Genomic DNA, 21,403 nt, shown 5'->3' with positions numbered 1-21,403 from the left:
CTCTGAAATGGTAACTTGAAATGAGGAATTTAAAGTTGCTGACCCTCTCCATCTGTGATCCCCTGATGAGGACTGGCTCATGAACCTCTGGTTTCCTCCTCCTGAAGTTAATAATCAGCTTCTTGGCCTTGCTGACATTGAGCGAGAGGTTGTTATTGTTGTGGCCCCGCTCAGCCACTCATAGGAATGAATAGGAAAGGAATAAAGAGAAACAGGCTTAATGAGGACAAATTGGATTAGCGTAGGTAGGCTTCCTGGTTGGCATTGACAAAATAGGCTGAAGAATATGTTTCTGTGCTGAGGGGGTCTATCAGGGAAGGTAGGGCTCTGGGAAACTTGCTCTGAAGAGGGGTAGATCAGCCATATTCATATTAAATGGAAGGGCTGGCTTGAGAGGCCTCGTGGACTCTATTGAAGTTGGGAAAAGTTGAGAGGTCTCTTGCTCCTACGTTATAATGTTGATTGTGGATTTAATGATCAGTGTTTGAGCTGTCTGAGTTATTTGTTCATTGGCACAGATAGTCTGATGAGTCCAATGATTAGGTTTTGGTAGTAGTCTGTATACTTGATGCCAAGCATTGACACAATCATGTGATAGAGAGGTGGATGTATTGAAATCAGAGCATTAGGGAATGAGTTCCAGATGAATCTAAATGTCACCTGTGTATGCTGTGTCTTTGGAAGCTTCATCTGCAGCAGAACTTCCTGCAGAATAGATAGTTGTACCTTTGGAAAGAGCTTAAACTTTATTGACGTAAACTAGAGCAGCCCTATTTAAAGAATTTGAAAGTCCCTTTTTGTCATTTGTACATCAAAACATACCGTGCAATGTGTCGTTTGTATCAGATGTGAGGAATGTGCTGGAGAAAGTCTGAAAGCATCACTGTGCTTCCGAAGGCAGCAAAGCATGCCCACTACTTGCACACCCCAGCTAAATGTACGTCTTTGGAACGTGGGAGGAAGTTGGAACACCTGCAGCAATTGAGGAAGAACAATCAAACTCCTTACATACCACAGCAGCAATCAAACCCTGCTCAATGATCGCTGGTGCTGTAAAGTTATTCTGCTAACCAACACAATACCCTGCCACCCCTCAAAGTTGGCAAATAGGTTAGTGTGTGTGGATAGTTTTCAGCCAGATTGCTGAGGACAACAGAGCACTAGCACTGTTGGGTCAAATATTAAAGAGTTGGTTTTGAGTTAATTCAGCATCAGCAAAGAAAATGGTCACCTCCATGAAATGAGCTGAGTGATAGATATAAACAACAGGAATTCTGCAGATGCTGGAAATTCAAGCAACACACATCAAAGTTGCTGGTGAGCGCAGCAGGCCAGGCAGCATCTGTAGGAAGAGGTGCAGTCGATGTTTCAGGCTGAGACCCTTCGTCAGGACTAACTGAAGGAAGAGTCTCTTCCTTCAGTTAGTCCTGACGAAGGGTCTTGGCCTGAAACATCGACTGCACCTCTTCCTACAGATGCTGCCTGGCCTGCTGCGTTCACCAGCAACTTTGATGTGTGTTGCTTGAGTGATAGATATGATTGGATGAGATTGGTGTGGTATGTAAGGAGTTTGATGATGAGGAATAGATAGCAGTTTCCTAACTTTCTCCACGGCCCTTAGTGATACGCCTTGGCCAGCACCCAGTCAATTACTGTGTTTAGGCTTTCTAGAATAAATATTTATTACTTGCTATGGGAAGTGGACAAAAGTGGTAGCAACATGATACAGGATAAAATCAAGAATCGATTGATGTGTTGTTGCACAGGGATCTGTTCTGAGACCCCTGATCTTTCTGATTTTTATATAGAACTTGGATGAGAAAGTGGAAGGGTGAGTTAGTAAGTCTGTAGATGACGCGAATGTTAGTGGAATTGTGGATGGTATAGAAGATTGTTGAAGGTTATAACAAGATATTGATAGGATGCAGAGCTGGGCTGAGAAGTGGCAGATGGAGTTCAACCTGGAAAAGTGTGAAGTGTCACATTTTGGAAAGTTGAATTTGAAGGCAGGATATCGGGTTAATGGCAGGATTCTTGACAGTGTGGAGGAATGGGGGATCTTGGGGTTCACATCCATAGATCCTTAAATTTACTGTGCAAATTGACTGGATTGTTAAGAAGGTGTATGATTTGTTCACCTTCATTAGTTGGATGATTGAATTTAAGAGCCACAAGGTAATGTTGCAGCTCTGTAAAACCGTGGTTAGACCACACTTGGAATATTTTATTCAGTTATGGTAGACTCAATATAGGAAGGATGAGAATAGGAAGGTTTCAGAGCAGATGCAGAGGAAATTTACCTGGATGTTACTCAGAGTAGAAAGTATGTCTTACGTGGATGGGTTGAACGAGCTAGGGCTTTTCTCTGTGGAGGGAAGGAGGATGAGAAGTGACTTGATAGAGGTGTGCAAGATAAGAGGAATAGATAGTATATAGGCAGAAATGGCTGATACAAGGGATGTAATTTTAAGATGATGGGATGAAAATATAGGGGGGATGGCAGAGGTAGTTTTTTTCAACAGTGGTGGGTGCATGGAAACACTGCCACAGTTGGAGTTAGAAATAGATACATTAGGGGCACTTAAGAAACTTAGATAGGCACACAGAAAAATGGAGGGCTACGTAGGAGGAAAGGGGCTAGATTGATCTTGGAATAAAAGGTCAGCACAACATTGTGGGCTGAAGGGCTTGTACTGTGCTGTAGTGCTGTATGTCCTCTGTTAAGTTCTTTGTGCCCATTTTGAAAATAGGAAGTGACGTAGGAACTGTTCCACTGGTCAGGATGTACTGTGTCAAAGTGATGGACTGAAGACAGACTGAAATGAAAATTAAGCAAAGAATAGGCAAAGGATAGACACAAAAGGCAGGGTGGAAAATCCAGGGGGAAGAACAGACAGGAATTATCATTATAGTCAGTCCATATTGAAATCTTCTGTTTTCAATTGTAAACAGTTCATTAGGGGTCTACTCCATTTGACAGTGCATTTTGGTGTTATGTATTTTGTGGCACATTTATAAACCAGATCAGTGGCAGGAAGACACTCGGGTATTACAGCTGCCCCAGCATTGTTGCTCTGACCTACTTCCTACAAATCACAGATGAGTGATTTTGGTGCTTTTCTTTTCCCTCACTCACTGGACTGTTGCTATCTCTGATTTACCCAGTTGGTGCAAAATTAAAATTGTAACAAAGATAAGGTCAGGGAACCAAGTCATCATAAATGTTCCACTGATTAATACCTATCGTGATCCTTTCCCTCCCACCTTGTACCCCTTTCCTTCCTCCCACTTTATTCTGACTTTGTCCCCCTTCCTTTCCAGTTCTGATGAAGGGTCTCAGCCCGAAAGGTTGACTGTTTATTCCTCTCCATAGATGCTGCCTGACCTTCTGCCAGCATTTTTTGTGTGCGACTCTGGATTTCCAGCTTCTGCAGAATTTCTTGTGTTTATGATTTGCAATGTCACATCCAGGATAACAAGTTTATGCTAACATTTTGTCTTACAGCTGCTACATCATGGTTGGGTGAGTTCCGTAGGCTGTATGATACAATTCCCTGTGTGCAGGTGGCAACTCTGAAGGAGCATCGAGACCAAGTCTTGCATGTCAGCTTTTCTCACAATGGCTACTTATTTGGCTCTTGCTCCAAGGACTGTTTTGTCAAGGTAGGAGCTCTTTTCCTTTGAAGGTCTTGTCTCTCCCCTTTGGAGTCCCTTTCCATCAGCTGGTCCTAGATCTCTTTCGCTTTTCCCACCCGCTCCCTGTAACCAAGAGACCCAGCTTATACCCTTACACTCCTCCCCCCCCCCCACCCCCTCCCCTTGCCTAATGCGGGTTTGGATCCAAAACATCGAAAATCCCTTTCTTCCCACAGATGCTGCTTGACCTGCTGAGTTCCTCCAGTAGATTCCTTGCTGCACCAATTCTCTCTTGCTTCCTCTTCTGTTGGCCCTAGCTTTCTTTTGCTCACCCTCCCCACCAAAGTACCCACTTCCTCTCCCAAAGTCACCAGCTTGCTCATATGATCATTATCAGAACCCATTTTCCTGATTACTTTGCCCATCACCAGAGATCTGTTGATCCAAAGAAATTTTTTTCTCAATAATATTCATCATCATTATGTGCCGTGTCGTAAAATGTGGGCGATCATGGTCTTTGACCATGATAGTTCTTGTTAAAATTTGCTACAGATGTGTTTTGCCATTTGCCTTCTTCTAGGCAGTGTATTTACAAGACGGGTGACCCTTGCCATTATCAATACTCATCAGAGATTGTCTGCCTGGCGTCTGTGGTTGCATAACCAGGACTTATGATGTGCTCATACGACCATCCACACCCACTCCCATGGCTTCACGTAACCCTGATCAGGAGGGGCTAAGCTGGTGCTACATTTTGTCCAAGGGTGACCTGCAGGCTAGCGGAGGGAAGGAGCGCCTTACACCTCCTTTGGTTGAGTCATATCTCCACCCCACCACCTGTAACATTATCCTATCTTAATTTAATTTCCAGCTATTACCAAGAAAATTCCTTTGTACTATATTTCAGCCTGGTACTAATTTGTGTGATATATTAATGCCTGTAAGTTGGCACCTGCATTGGAGTTCTTTTATCAAGATGTATTTAGAAGCTTGTTAAGATCCAAGTTAACTCTGATTTTTCTCATTGATTTGTTCATGGGATGTGAGTGTCACTGGCTTGTTTTCTATTTATTGCTGCTGAATTGTTGAACTGTTTCAGTCAATAATGCTGCTATGTCCCTTGACTACATAGAGATTATATATTGCCTTCCTTGAATAATATTAGTTAACTAGGTGGGTTCACTGATTCTTTGTTGTTCCCTATTAATGATATCATCTATTAATTTACTTAATCAAACTTCCCAGAAAATTCAACATTAACTAACCACTGTGCTGCCGTGCCCCAAAGCTGTTTAAACTGGTTCCTAACACTACAGAATCGTTTCCTGTTACCATGCGACTTCAAGGAAGTTGTTCACTGTTGTTTCAGGTTTGGAACAATGACCTGGAGATATCGGTGTTACATAGTGCTAATATGCGCCCTTACAATTGGAGCTACACCCAGTTCTCCCAATTCAATGCTGAAGACACCCTTCTCCTTGTCTCTGGAGTCTATATTGGGCCTCACAGTTCATCCTCTGGTGAAATCGCAGTCTTCAATCTAGGTACCTAATGTTTTATTTGCTTCCAGTTGGACTGTGATATGAATTAGCAGGATCTAAGACCATAAATTAGTGGCAGTTGGGAAAAGTTGAGAGAAAATGAGCCCAAGAGAGCAGGCTTGGACAATATCAGAACATTTGGAGGCCATGAGCACTTAATCACCAAGTTTATGGACCAAGTGTCGATAATCAAGATTAGTATAGATAGGTAGTTGGTGGTCAGTATGCACAGGTGGGCTGAAGGGCCTGTTTCTGTGTTGTATGATTCCTGACATTCAGCTCCTCAGATCTGTTCTTGTTCATGCTGATGCATGCACCTCAATTTCATTTACCTATCTTTATTCCATACTACCCCGAGATATTTTGAACTACTAAAAGCCCTTTATTCTCAGCCTTGAAAGTACCTGTTGACTCTCAGCATCCGCGACTTCCTGAAGGCAGAGTTTCAGTGTTCTGTGACCACTTCCAGATCTCACCTCTGAATGGCCAAGCTTAATTTTTAAGATTTTTTTTCCCCCTTTTCTGGATTCTGACACCATCCTATATCTTAATTATTCATTTAAAAAAAACAATTAAATTACCCCTTAAATCTCCTAAACTAAATGAATGCAAGCTAAGTTTATGGCATCAGTCCTCATGATATAACTGTCTTGGATCTGATTTAGAATCAAACCTAGGGGTAAAACCAGATGGGGCGATGCATGAGAACGGAGCAGACTGGAACAGGGTTTGAGAATGAGATACTTGCCTATCTACTGGTGAGACAGGACTGTTACTGAATTACACAGCTCTGGTGCTTGCAGGTAGAAGGCTATCACAGTATAACACTGGTTTGTGCTGCTGAGGGTGAATTTTTTTAATATATATATATTCAAAGTTGTAAGTGAACATATACAACCCTGAGATTCATTCTCTTGTGGACGTACTCAATAAGTCTGTAATAGAATATGAAATATAATAGAATCAATGAAAGACCAACTGGTTAGTGTGCAAAGCCAAACAATACAAAAGTAAAGATTTAATAATAAATAAAAGCAATAAATATCGATAACGTAAGATGAACAGTACTCAAAAGTGAGTCCATAGGTTGTGGGAACATTTCAGTGATGGGGCAAGTGAAGTTGAGGCTGGTGATTGAGAGGATAATAACTGTTCCTGAACCTGGTGGTGTGCGTCTTGAGGATTCTGTACCTTCCTGATGGCAGTGAGAACAGAGCGTATCCTGAGTGGTGGAGGTCCCTGATGATGGCTGCTGCTTTCCTGAAACAACGCTTTGTGTAGATGTGCTCAGTGGTGGAAAGAGCTTTAACTGTGTTGACTGAGCCGTATCCACTACCTTTTGTAAGATTTTCTATTCGTGGCATTGGCGTTTCCATACCAAGCTGTAATGCAGTCAGTCAATATTCTCTCCACTAGACATTTATAGAAGTTTGTCAAAAGTTTTAGATGTCGTGCCGAATCTTCGCAAATTCCTAAGGAAATAGAGGCACTGACGTGCTTCATTCATAATTGAACTTTTGCTCTGAGCTGAGGAAAGGTCCTCCAAAATGATAACACTGAGGAATTTAAAGTTGCTGACCCACTCCACCCCTATCCTCCGATGGGGTCTGGCTCGTAGACTTGTTTTCTCTTCCTGAAGTCAATAATCAGCTCCTTGGTCTTACTGACATTGAGTAAGAGGTTGTTGTTGTGGAGCCACACAGCCAGATTTTCAGTCTCCCTCCTAGATACTGATTCATGATGACCTTTTATTCAGCCTACAGTAGTGATGTTGTCAGCAAGCTTGAATATGGCATCGGAGCTGTGCTTAGCCACACAGTGATAAGTGCAAAGCAAGTACAGCAGGGGGTTAAGTACACAGCCTTGTGGGGCACCTGTGCTAACGGAGATTGTGGAGGAGATGCTGCCAATCTGAACTGACTGGCATCTGCAAGTGAAGGGATCGAGGATCCAACTATACAAGGAGGTGTTGAGGCCAAGGTCTTGAAGCTCATTGATTAGTTTAGAGGGGATAATGATACTGAATTCTGAGGTGCAGATAAAGAGCATCCTGATGTATGCATCTTTGCTGTTCAGATATTCTAGGGTTGAATGAAAAACCAATAAGATGACATCTACTGTGGACCTGGTTCTCTGTTAGGATCCAAGTCGCTTCTCAGGCAGGAGTTGATATATTTCGTTACCAACTTCTCAAACCACTTCATTACTGTGGACACAAAATAATCTGCAGATGCTGGGGTCTGACGAAGGGTTCCGGCCTGAAACGTCGACCGATCTTTTCCACGGATGCTGCCCGACCTGCTGAGTTTCTCCAGCGTGTTGTGAGTGTTGCTTATTACTGTGGATGCAAGTGCTACTGGACAATAGTCACTGAAGCAGATGACTATGTTCTTACCACTGGTACGTGAAGTCTGCTTGTAGCAGGTGGGTATGTTAGACTGCCAAAGCGAGAGACTAAGGATCTCAGTGAACACTCCAGCTAGTTTATCAGTGCAGGTCTTTAGTACTTGCTCAGATACCCCATCTAGTACGGATGCTTTTCATGGGTTCACCTTCCTAAAGGCTACTTGCATGTCAGCCTCAAAGACTGAAATCACAGGATCATCAGTGACTGCGGCAGTTTGTGATGGTTCCTTCATATTTTGACAGTCAAAGCAAGCATAGAAGGTATTGAGCTCATTTGGAAGTGAAGCTCTGTTGTCACCTAGGTTGCTTGATTTACTTTATAAAGGGTGATAGTATTCAAGCCCTGTCACGACTTGTTCATTATTAAGTTGTAAATTATACTAGATTGCAATGCAGGTCTCTCACGTTGTTTTTGTTATTTAGAAATGGGTGGATTGCTGATAAAACCAGTATTTGTTGTCTCTCCCTAAATTCCTTGAGCCAACATCTTGAAGAACTGTTGTTCACCTTTGAGTGAGAGTACTCTCACAGCTCTGTTCAGTAGAGTGCCAGGATTTAAAGCCAGTAACACTGGAGCAGCAGGTGATGTACATCATCCTGACTTGGAAATATGATTGGAAAGAAACCTGCATCTTTGCGGTGTACCTTTGTCTCTTCTCTACGTCTCCTTTGTTGTAGAGTTTGTGTCTGGGAGGTGCTGACTGAGCAGCCTAAGTGCTGGTGTGGAGGGATTTACTGTTCAGAAAACTAGAAGAGTTGTCAGTCTGACAGCTCTTTTGTGCTGGATGGTATCATACTACTCGGCAGTTGTTGGAGCTGCACTCATTCGGGCAGTTGGAAAGTTTTCTATCACACACTTGCCTTGTTCCTTATTCATGGGGGAAGGGCCTACAGGTGTCAGGAGGCAAGTCATTTCTGTCTGATACCCTTTTGGCTGTTATAAGAGTCTCAAACAGGCCCATCAGCCCACCTAGTCGGTGCCAAACCACTTAAAGTGCCTCCTCCCATCGATCTGCACCTACACCATAGCCCTTCATGCCCCTGCCATCCACTTACCCGTTCAAACTTCTATTAAATGTTGACGTCAAGCTTGCATGCACCACTTGCCCTGGCAGCTCGTTCTACACTCTCATGACCCTCTGAGTGAAGAAGTTTCCCCTCATGTTCCTCTTAAACTTTTTCCCTTTCACCCTTAACCCATGACCTCTTTTAGTCCCACCCAACCTCAGTGGGGGGAAAAAGATGGCAGATCTACTTCTGGACAGGGTCTCCAGATGAACCTCCATTTACAAGTGTAGGAGTGGACTACTGTGGACCTTCTGAAGTGAAGAGCAGGAGTACAGTCAAGAAGCACTCTTCACCTTTCTACTTCTTTAGCTCTATAAGCTGTTCACATCAAAGTGGTATCTTCTTTAGACAGATTCCTTTGTTAATGCACTTTGCTTTATAGCAAGATGAGGAAAGGTTCATGAACTGTACTCCGATACTACAACAAACTTTGTTGGAACTGAGTGAGAGTTGTGAGAAGCCATTGAAAAGTGAAATTATTCATGGATCAAGTAATGTCCTTCTTCAAAAAGCAGTTAAGTGGATTTTCAACCCCTGCCTAGTTCACATCATTGAGGAACGTGGAAAAGATTGATTAGGTTTTTACAAAAGGTCCTGAATTCCACCACGAAGGTACAGAATCTTGACAGAGGTTTTCCACACAGTACTTTGAAGTAGAAGCCATTGTAATATTAATGTCAATTATCGATGGTCGTCCAATTGCTAAATCATTCTCCAATCCCAATGATTTGGAAGTACTAATACTCAATTTTTTGTTGTTTCTGATAACCTTACCATCCCTATCACCAGGATAGTTCCAAAAGGAAGACTTTGATGCTCATAGGTGGAAGCAGGTCCAATACATGTCTAACTTGTTTTTGAAGTGGTGGGTCAAGGTGTATTTACCACTTATAGGAACTTCAGAAGTGGTCAAGTATAAAATGCAATTTCCTCCCAGAAGACATTGTGCATAGTTGATGACACAGTACCTCACAGTTCATGGATTGTGGGAAGAGTCATTCAAGTCTTTCCACGGGGAATGATTTTTAATTTTTGTTGACTAATTGGAACATTGTTAGACTGCTTATTACATTCAAATGAGCTAACTTTGCTAATTGGAACACTAATTTAGTTTGGCTGCTTAGTTATATCACTAATTAGAATGCTTAGTTATGCTGATTTGAATGTTAAGATCGCTATATTGCTAACTTAGCTTTGTTAGTTTTTTATCATTGTAAGATTGCTCATCTTTGCAGAAATCATAAAGGATTGAACATTTTTTTTTGGTTTGTAACATTGTTATTTGGAAGTGCATCATACAGCGTTGATTACCCTGGCTTAGTCTCTCACCGGCTTTGGTTTCTTCTCAAATAACCACCATAATTGGTTTGATATGCCCGACCACGCACAAATCTGTGCTGACTATCCCTAATCAGTCTATCTATCTAAATACTCGTATATCCAATCCCTTGGAGTAGCTTTCAATAACTTTCACACTACTGACGTCAGGCTCACAGCCCTATAATTTCCTGGTTTATTTTTAGAGCCTTTCTTAAACAGCAGAACCGCATTAGCTGTCTTCCAATCCTCCGGTACTTCACCTGTTGCTAAGGAGGATTTAAATATCTCCAGCAGTGCCCCTGCAATTTCAGCACTTGTCTTCTACAGGGTCCGAGGGTACACCTTGTCAGGTCCTGGGGATTTATCCACCCTAGTTTGCCTCAAGACAGCAAACACCTTCTCTGTAATCTGTGTACCTTGCTGCTGCTTTGCCTCACTTCTATAGACTCTGTGTCCATCTCCTGAGTAAATACAAATGCAAAAAAACCATTTAAGATCTCCACCATCTCTTTTGACTCCATGCATAGATTACCATTCTGATCTTCCGAAAACCAAATTTCTCCCTTTATAGTCCTTTTGCTTGTAACGATTCTGTTGTCATCAAAATTAGACTTTCTTCAATTTAGGTCTGGTGCCGGGTTAAGATTCTATCTATTTGCATATTTACTTTAATGATATTATGATCACTAGGTGCAAGATGCTCCTCTACACAAACCTCTGTCGCCTGCCCTGTCTCATTCACTAATAGGAGATGGTATCGCACACTCTCTCATTCGGACTTCTATATACTGATTAAGGAAACTTTCCTGAACACATTTGCTAATCTCTGACCTTTTACAGTATGGAAGTCCCAGTCAATATGTGGAAAGTTAAAATAACCTACTATAACAACCTTGTGTTTCTTGCAACAGTCTACGAGCCATCTACAAATTTGCTTCTCTAAATCCAACGGACTGTTAAGTGGTCTATAATATAGCCCCACTAACATAGTCATACTTTTCTTATTCCTCAGTTCCACCCATAAAGCCTCACTAGCCAAGTTCTCCAGTCTGTCCTAACTGAGCACTGCTGTGATATTTTCCTTGACTAGTACACCACCCCTCCCCCTTTAAACCGTCCCGCTCTGTCGCACTTAAAGCAATGGAACCCTGGAATACTGATCTGCCAGTCCTGCCCCTTGTGGAGCCATACCTCACTAATGGCTACAATATCGTATTTCAAGTGTTGATCCATGTCCTGAGCTCATCTGCCTTTCCTATAATGCATCTTGAATTGACATATATGCAGCTCAGGACATTAGTCACACCATACTCAATGTTTTGATTCCTGACATTGTCTGAGGTCTCCACAACCTCTCCACTATCTATCTGTTCTGGTATTCTGCTACCCATCCTCCTGCAACTCTGGTTTAAGCTCCCCCAAAGACCACACTACTTGCCTCTGCCTTATTTTAATTTGTTCGTTCTTTCAATCAATCTCGATTGTTGAATAACTGCTTCTCAAAACACCAAACTGCTGCAAATCTATTCCTTATGTACTCAATTGGCAAAGTTGTATGTTCCAAATAACTTTGTGGCCAGTGGTAACCCTAGGTTGTTACTGGTCAGAGAGCCAGTGATGGTAATACCTTTAAATAGCAAGGAATGTGGCGGCTTTTGTTTCATTTTTTTGTCTGGCAACGATATTAGATGCCACTTAGCCCATTACTAAACTTTGTTTTGACCATGTTGCAAGTAGGCATGGACTGCTTCATTCCTGAGGAACTATGAATGAAATTAAACAGAGTATAATCAGGATCATATATTCCTACTTCTGACCTTGTTATGGAAGAAAGGTCATTGAGGTCACAGAAGATGGTTGTGGCTGGAATATTGCCAGTTCCCTGAGGAACTTCTGCAGTTACGTCATAGGTTGGGATGTTTAACCTCCACCATTGCAACCATTTTCACTCTGTTAGTTAGAAATCCACCCAGTGGAAAATGTTTCCCTTAAATCACTTTGTTTTCAATGTTATTGGTACTTCTTGATGATACACTCAGTTAATGTTGAATTAATATCAACATTAGTCACCGTCAACTCTTGGAAACTGCTTGGACAAGACTGTAATATGATATGGAGTCAAGTGGTCCTGTTTGCATGTTATTTGAGAGTGAGAGTCTATTACACCTTACAATGCTTTCCTGATGGTTGGGTCTATACTAATGAGATGTTAATTAACTGGATTGTATTTGTTGTGATTTTTGCACATACCTTGGTGCTTTTCCAGATTGTTAGATATTTGGCAGTGTTAAAAATATATGGGAGGGAAATTTAAGGTAGTTCTAGAGCACAGGTTTTTAGGACTGTAACTGGGATATTTACTGGCCTTTGCTATATCCAGTGCTTTCAGCCACTTCCTGATTTCACATGGAATGAACTGAATTGGCTGAAATCTGGCTTAATGATGGTGAGTCCACAGAAGGTTCAGACACATCTCTCTTGTGACTGTATAAAGTTACAAACGCTTTTGCCTTGTCCCTGATACTCTCATGCCAGACTGTTATGGGGCATGTTTTTTGAGTCGCTTTGTTCAGCTGTTACATTTGTTGCTACTATTCATGACTAGAAGTGGGAAAAGTATAGAACCTTGGTCTGATCCATTGGTTTTGGCATTGCTCGTCTCTGTAGTGTGTGCTTTCTGTCTTCTGTAGTGCAGTGTAGTGTATAATTTCCCAGGATTGGTATCTTCTTGGGTATACTTGCTGCTGATGATGATATTCCCTCCTTCTCATCAGTTCCCAGACTTGATAAAGTGAGGGATATGTTAGGCTATGGTGTTAAGATTAGTTAACTATAAATCCCCATTGTTCCACAGGGCCTCTTGTATAGCCAATACTTTCAAATGTTAAGGAGTTTTTCAGTGTGAGGGCAGGACTTTGTGTCCACAAGGATTGGTTAAACCTGTCAATACTGTTGTAGACAGATGCAGCTGCAGCAGATGGATTGATAGGACAACATTTATGTTGGTTTGTTGTGTTCTCTAGATTTAATCTGTAAGAATCTTTCATCTCTCAGCCAGCACAGTCAGTGGGGCTTTACTGAATTACACTTGAAGTTCCCCACCAGGATTCATGTTGTGCTTTTGCTTCTCTCAGTGCTGTTTCCAAGTGGTATTGAATGTGGAGCAGCACTAGTTCATCAGCCAATGGAAGACAGAAGGTGTTTCCCTTGTCCTTGTTTGGCCTGATAGAATAAAACTTGGTGTTGAGGAGTTCCTTTCCTTTCCAGTTTGTAATTCTTTCATCACTGCTGGTTGATCCATTCTACCAGTGGGACAGGGCACTTCCAGAAATGCTGATGGAAGAGTGTCAGGCATTTGCTGGAAGCTACATTTCTGTAACAAATACCGTAGTAGGTCATTGTGGACTGGTTTGTGAGACAGCTGTCCTTTTTTAGGCATTGATCCTCAACTCTGGTACTTGGCTTCATGCTACTTGGGTTGTTTACTATTAATGGTTCCAGAGGATATTGGTATGTCATTGTATGGCACCGAGGTATACTTGCAAGTATAGGTCTGCCTGCATAACATTGGTACAATACTGGTCTCTGTATAATATGATATGGCATACATCTGCTGGGTAATCCCTTGCCGTGGCAGAGCTCAGTATAGAGTGTCAGCTTTGGGAGTTGTGTATTGGGTATGCAAGCAAAGTGGTATGCCTGATACCAGGCTTAGAAATATATTCCAATTCCAGAAGATACAAAAGCCTGACAGCACTTGCCACTATACTTCAGGACAGCTTTTACCCCACTGTTAATAGACCATTTAATGGTTCCAACTACAATATGACTCTTGACCTTGGACTTGCAGTGCACCTTCTCTGTGGCTGTTGCACTTTATTCTGCATTCTACTGCTGTTTTACCTTGCACTGTATAGTGAATTGATTTGTATGAACATGGTGCAAGACAAGGTTTTTTTTCCACTTGTTTCAATACGTTTGACAATACTAAACCAGCTCCAATTCCAATAGATTATCAATTCTGGGGATGATGGTCTGGGGGAAAAAAACGTAAGTTGCTTTATTTTTTCTTGTAGTGAATTTGGAGGATTTTGCAGAGACTGTGTACTTGGAAGTGCAGGAAGAGCTGGTACTTGTGAATGTGAACAAGGTGTGTAGTCAGAATTGAGGAGTGGGAACATGGACAAATTTAAGGCTGGAGCATTTTACATGGTATGGTAATGGTGGCTGCCATACCACACAATAACTACAGAAAGTGCTGAGAATATTCAGTGGCTTGGCCTGAATATTTCCAATATTTTATGTTTCTATTTCTGACCTCCAAATTCTGCAATATTTTGTTGATTGGTAGCAGTCTTCTACTAAGGTATAGAGCTGTTTGGTATATGAACAGAACAACTGGGGACAGAATACTAGTGAGTATAGATTAGTCCCTCTGTAAACTGCAGTTTTGTACTGATGCCACTGTATAAAACTGAATAACATGTAGTTGGGGAAAGACTGTAATGAATTCAGTGTCATTTGATGCAAATACAATAAATTGGTTCAGTTAATTGGATTTGTTGTGCATTGTCATTTAAGACCTTCACAAATTGATGTTACAGTTAAAGAATGAGCACATTATCTCAAAAGAAAAAAGGAAGGGCACCTGAATGATGAAATAGAGGTTAAACTGAATTAAAAAGGAAATTGTTTGGAAACCAGTGGGACAGGAAGAGGATATGTGGTTAACTAGTGGCCAACATAAAAGAAGACCCTGAAATCATTGATAGTCATGACATAAGGATCGAGTAGTCAAAGGAAGAGTAGAAGGTCCTGCCGAAGGGTTTAGGCCTGAAACATCGACTGTACTCTTTTCCTAGATGCTGCCTGGCCTGCAGAGTTCCTCCAGCATTTTGTGTGTATTGCTTGGATTTCCAGCATCTGCAGATTTTCTCTTGTTTGTGAGTGGAAGGTCACAGTTATCTTTTGTGGGTGGAGAGCATGGCTAAGGTATTAATTAAGGACTTTGATTCCTTGGTGATAAATTAAAAGGATGATAGTAACAAGAGGAAGTTGCAGAGAAATATAATCAAAGACTCCACCCACCATGGCCATCCTCTTTTCACGCCTTTCCCATTGGGCAGAAGATTCAAAAACCTGAAAACAGGTACCACCAGTTCAAAAGCACAACACGAGGAAATCTGCAGATGCTGGAGATTCAAGCAGCACACACAAAATGCTGGTGGAACGCAGCAGGCCAGGCAGCATTTTGTGTGTGTTACCAACAGTTCAAGGTCCGCTTCTATTCCATTGCTATCAGACTCTTGACTGGATCTTCTGTACAACAAGGTAGACTCTTGGCATTGTAACCTACCTCATTATAATCTTGTACTTTATCATTTATCTGCACTGCACTTTTTCAGTAGCTGTTACACTTTATTCTGCATTGTTATTGTTTTACCTTATTCTAGATCAATGCACAGTGTAATGATTTGATCTATATGCAAGATGAGCTTTTCTCTGAATCTTGGAACATGTGATGATAATAAACCAAGAACAATATCAAATTGTGTGCAATATTAGCAAGAATGGGAGGCAGCACTTAGAATGAATTAATCCTGGGATGTTGTGCAATGTAAAGGTAGAGGTCATGGAGGTCCTGACCAGCACATTTACTTCAATTTGCTGGATTTGAACGCTTAATCTTCCCACTCAAAAGCAGTATGGGAATATCTTCACACAAAGACTGCAACTATTCAAAATGACTCAGCATGACCCTGTTCAAGGGCAATGAAAAATGGACAATAAATGCCAGCAATGTCCACGTTTCAAAAGACATCTTCTAATACTTTGATATGTTGGTGGATCCAGAGGATTGGTGGATTGTCAATTTTGCATTGATGTTCAAAAAGTGGTGGGGGGGGAGGGATTGTTCAACATAGAAATAAAATGGATGATTAATCAGTTTGAATAATTAATATCTTTAGGATTGAAATTATTTTATCTGCATTATATAATAAAATCAGTTGGAAATAAAGACAAAGTAAAATGATATGTTAAGAAATCTGGATGAGTTAATTCTTTACAGAATGTTTCTGTGGTTTGGACTACAATACATGAAAGAGCGATGGAAGTAGATTCAAAAGTAACATTTGAATAAGACTGGATAAATGTCTAATAAAACAGGCGAAGAGCTGGGGAGTGCAATTGGACAACTCTTTGAATAGCCTCTGTTAGTGGAGTGTAATTGTATAATTTAATGAATGCTGTGTTTTCCACACATTCCCATTATTCCTGCCTTTGTTCTCTACTTCCAGATGACTTCACGTTGCTGTCCCGAGTGAGGAATAAACCCTATGATGTCTTTGGTTGTTGGTTAAATGAAACACATTTAATCTCTGGAAACCTGCACTGGATTGGAAATATGACATCTTGTTCGGTGCTCTGGTTAAACAAAGCCTATCAGGTGAAGACACAGTAAATCTTGCCCACCTTTAACAACTAAAACCTATTTTTGAGCTAAAATATGGATAGATTGGGACATATTATATTTTATGTTTCTGATGCTAAATTCAGGAATCTGTAGATGATGAGAGTAAGTGAGACAGGCCCTCATCACAAGGGCAAGTCATAGAGCAGTGATTCTCAACCTAAGGTATGTGACTCCCTCAGGGAGTATGGGGTGGGAGATGCATTATCAAAGATTATTACAGCTCCATTAGATTTTTGTAATGCTAAGGTAATTTAATTTAAAAATTCGCAAATATTCCTGATAAGACCTAGAAGCAGGAGTAGGCTGTTTAGCCCATCGAGTGTGCTCCATCGTGGCTGATTTATTATCTTTCTCAACCCCATTCTCCTGCTTTCTCCCCATAACTTTTGACGTCCTAATTAATTGAGAACCTATCAACCTCTGATGTAAATATACCTAATAACTTGACCTGCACAGCCATCTGTGCCAAAGAATTCCACAGATTCACCACCCTCTGGCCAAAGAAATTTTCCTCATCTTTGTTCTAAATGGCTATCCCTCAATTCTGAGGTTGTGTCCTTTAGTCCTAGACTCTCCCATTACATGAAACATCTGCCCCATGTCCACTTCATCCAGACCTTTCAATTCAATAAGTTTCAATGATATATCCCCTCATTCTTCTAAAGTCCAGCAAGTACAGGCCCAGAGCCATCAAACACTCTTCATATGTTAACCCTTTCATTCCTAGGATCAGTCTCATGAACCTCCTCTGGACTCTTTTCCAATGCCAACATATCTTTTCTCAGATAAGGGGCCCAAAACTGCTCACGATACACCAAGTGCAGTCTGACCAATACCTTGTAAAGCCTCAGCATTGCGTTCTTGCTTTTATATTCTAGTCATCTCAAAATTAATGCTAATATTGCATTTGTCTTCCTTACTGTTGACTCAACCTGCAGGTTAACCTTTAGGGTATTCTGCACATGGACTGCCAAGTCCCTCTGTACCTCCCGATTTTTGCATTTTATCCCCATTTGCAAAGTAGTCCACACCTTTATTCCTTCTGCCAAAGTTCATGGCTGTGCACTTCCCTACATTATATTCCTTCTGCCATTTCTTTGCCCATTCCCATCTAACTCTTTGACATACATAGAGAGAGTGCAGAGGAGATGCACAAGGATGTTGCCTGAATTGGAGGGCATACCTTATGAGAATAGGTTGAGTGTACTTGGCCTTTTCTCCTTGGAGTGATGGAGGATGAGAGGTGACCTGATAGAGGTATATAAGATGATGAGGGGCATGGAGCCAGAGGCTTTTCCCAGGGCTGAAATGGCTAACATGAGGGGACATAGTTTTAAGGTGCTTGGAAATGGGTACCAAGGGGATGTCAGGCTTAAGTTTTTCATATGAAGAGTGTTGGGTGCATGGAATGCACTGCCGCGGTGGTGGTGAAGTGGAGCCTCTTAGATAGGTACATGGAGTTCAGAAAAATAAAGGGCTATGGACGAGGGAAATTCTAGGCAGTTTCTAGAGTAGGTTACATGGTTGGCACAACATTGTGGGCCAAAGGGCCTGTAATGTGTTGTAAATTTTTATGTTCTATGTTCTGTATGTTCTATACAAGTTGAAAAGAAGAGGTCCCAACACCGACCCCTGCAGCACACCAGTAATCACCGGCTACCAACCAGAAAAGGCCCTTTTTATTCCCACTCTTTGCCTCCTGCCAGTCAGCCAATCTAGTACTTTTCCTGTAATACCATGGGCTCTTGAATTTGTGAAATAGACTCATTCTAGTTTCATAATCATTCATTGCTTTGTCTGTCAATATCTCTGTAATCTTTCACAGCCATTATTGGTGGCTGCACCTGAAGCAGCTTAAACTAAGATCAAGAGTTCACTTGCTAAAGCACATTATCCCTTCTCCTTCAAGACACTTCTCTGTTGTTGGTCCAAGAGTCATAAATAAATTGGAATGGCATGGTATTGCAGTGGTTAGCGCAATGCTTTACGGTGCCAGTGATGTGGGTTCAATTCCTCCTGCTGCCTGTAAGGAATTTGTGCGTTCTCCCAGTGACTGCATGGGTTATGTCTGGATGCTCCGGTTTCCTCACACAAACATACTGATCGGTAGATTAGTTGGTCATTGTAAATTGTCCTGTGATTAGGCTAGGATTATGCTGGGGCATTTGTGAGTGGCATGGCTTGAAGGGCCTATTCTGCACTGTATCTCAATAAATAAATAGCATTTTTTTTAGGCTTCCGTTAGTCCCATGAGACCTTGGATTTGCACCTTGGAAAGTTTCCAAGTAAATAGCATTATACAGTACAGAAATAGATTCTTAGTCCCAACTGACCAACCAAGATTCTAATCTAAGCTGATCCTATTTGCCTGTATTTGGCCCATCTCCCTCAAAACATTTCCTATCTATCGTATGTTCTAAGTGCCTTTTAATTGTTGTTAATGTACCTACCTCAACTATTTCCTCTGGCAGCTCATTCCACACTCTGGGTGCAAAGATTTCCCTCCTGTTTCAATTAAATCTTTCCCCTCTCGCCTTAAACTTGTGTCCCCTAGTTCTTGATTTTCCTAACTCTCAGAAAAAGACTGAGTGCAGTCACTCAATCTGTGTCTGTCATGGTTTTATATAGTTCTATAAGATCACCACTTGTGGGCACGTAGCCAAGTGGTTAAGGCATTGGACTAGCAATCTGAAGGTCGTGAGTTCGAGCCCCAGCCGAGGGAACGTGTTGTGTCCTTGAGCAAGGCACTTAATCACACATTGCTCTGCGACGACTCTGGTGCCAAGCTGTATGGGTCCTAATTCCCTTCCCTTGGACACCATTGGTGACCCGGAGAGGGGAGACTTGCAGCATGGTCTTCCATACAACCTTGCCCAGTGAAGATCTTCCAGGTACAGGTCCATGGTCTCGCAAGACTAACGGATGCCTTTATTTATAAGATCACCCATCTTTTCCAATGCTCCAATGAAAACACACCTGATGAACCTCTCTCCATAACTCAGGACCTTGAGCCCCATTCTCATAAATCTCCTCTGCATTCTTTCCAGTTTAGTGGCATTTTTCCAGAGTGACCAAAACTGAACAGACTATTCCAACCTCACCAGCGTCTTGTCCTGGAGTAATTTAAACTATAGAAAGTGAACAGGTTCCTGGTTAAATACTGAGTGAGTAACAAGAATGGTTTGCAGAGGCAAGTGTGAATTGAGGATTTGTTAGAAAATAGAGAGTAAAAATATGCATGACATTTGTAGTTTGGTGGGAGATGTCTCAGGAATCAGTTCTGGAGCCCAACTGCTCACAGTCTACGTCTTTGAGTGTTTGTTGAAATCCCCCAATTTTGGCTTGGTGGGGAAGATTAAGGCACACCGGATCCACAGTGGGTTGGTAAATTGGATATAAAATTGGCTTGGTCATAGAAGGTATAGGGTGGTGGTGGAGAGGTGTTATCGGTATTGGTCTCCAAGAATTAGTGCTGTGACCTCTGTGAAACATAAATGATCTGGATAGCAAGTTTACAGATGACACGGAAAATGATGAAGTTGGGGACAGTGAAGAAGGCTGTCAAAGGATGTAGCAGTATATAAATCGTTTGGAAATTTGGGCAAAGAAATGGCAAATTGAGTAAATCTGTACATGAGATGTTGCATTTTGAAGTTCAGATGCCAATACAAAATGTAAGAGCATTGATTTACAGAGGGATCATGGGGTGCATAGCTCCCTGAAAGTGGCAACATTGAAAGTGGGTGGGGGGGGGAAGAGGTTGATGTTTTTCTTTGAACGGGTGCCATGGTTTTCTTTGTTTCATGGCTGTGTGTGGGGAAGATGAATCTCAGGGTTGTAAACTGCATACTTTGATAATAAATGTACTTTGAATCTTTGTAGTAGATGGGGTGGTAAAGAGAGCATACAACATGCTTGCCTTCATCAGTCAGTGCACTGAGTATTAATGTCAAGAAGTCTCATTGCATGTGCATAGAACTTTATTTAGGCCATATTTAGAGTATTGTATGCGCTTCTGGTCCTACACCAAGGAAAGTATGTAGAAACTTAGGAGAGAGTGCAGAAGTTGCTCACAAAGAAGTTGCCTGGATTGGAAAGTGTTAGTATGAGGAGAGAGTAGACAAACTTGAATAGTTTACTCTGGAGCATCAGTGGTTGAGGGGCAACTCAGTAGAAATTTAGAAAATTCTAAGACATAGATAGGGCAGACAGTCTTTCACTGGGTGGAAATGCTAAATACTATTCGGTCTAGATTTAAGATGGGGGGAGGGAATGTTAAAAGGAGTTTTGTGAGGTTTTTTTATATACAGTGTTACAGGTACCAGGAACATATTGTCAGGAAAAATGTTAGAAGTTGATATGAACAAGACGGACACAAGAAGCAGATAGGAAATAGATCAATTCAGGCCACGTGCAGGCAGCTGGGATTAACTAGATGGGCATCATGGTCAGTGTTGACATGGTGGGTTGAAGGATCTGTTCCTGTGCTGTACTATTATGTATTCTACCATTTAGATGAAACAATCAATTAAAATACATCTAAATCTACAAAACAGAGTGTGATAGAGAAGCTACAGAGGATAGAAAGAGGTTAAGTGAATGAGTAAGGATGTGATAGATGATGTAGAATGTAGAAAAATATTTGGTCATTTTTGGAAAATTTGAAAGGTGTTGGTATTTAAGAGGCCTAGGGTGACCTTGACATGTCACACAGTTACTTGTAGCTACAGCAAGCAATTCAGAAGGCTTTTATATGCTTTTAATTATGTAAAGCTCTGTTAAGAGTCGCATACTGTTCTCTGTCCATATTTTTGTGCAAGAGTCGGAGGAGTACAGTTAAAGTTAATCCCCTGCCTGGGATAGTAGGGGAGGTTTATATAAATTACACAGCCTGTCTTAAGTTGAAAGAATGACAGATAAGACATTTGGATCTGGCAAAGTTTCTAACAGGCTTGTC

At 41.5% G+C, this 21,403-nt stretch overlaps 1 protein-coding gene across 3 annotated transcripts in view; it reads left to right on the top strand.

Annotated features, from left to right (window-relative positions):
* The window catches only part of fbxw5 (F-box and WD repeat domain containing 5), a 41,710-nt gene that overhangs the window by 4,074 nt on the left and 16,233 nt on the right, over positions 1–21,403 (top strand). For all 3 annotated transcript variants that reach the window (XM_072240614.1, XM_072240613.1, XM_072240615.1), the window contains exons 3-5: positions 3,506–3,663; positions 5,006–5,180; positions 16,271–16,419. In XM_072240614.1, the coding sequence (XP_072096715.1) occupies positions 3,506–3,663; positions 5,006–5,180; positions 16,271–16,419 (482 nt within the window). The remainder of the gene's footprint in view (positions 1–3,505; positions 3,664–5,005; positions 5,181–16,270; positions 16,420–21,403) is intronic.

The sequence above is a fragment of the Mobula birostris genome, chromosome 22 (genome assembly GCF_030028105.1).
Source record: "Mobula birostris isolate sMobBir1 chromosome 22, sMobBir1.hap1, whole genome shotgun sequence".
In the NCBI taxonomy this organism is placed as follows: domain Eukaryota; kingdom Metazoa; phylum Chordata; class Chondrichthyes; order Myliobatiformes; family Myliobatidae; genus Mobula; species Mobula birostris.
Note: the sequence above shows the minus strand (reverse complement) of the source record. Positions and strands in the feature narration are given on the sequence as shown.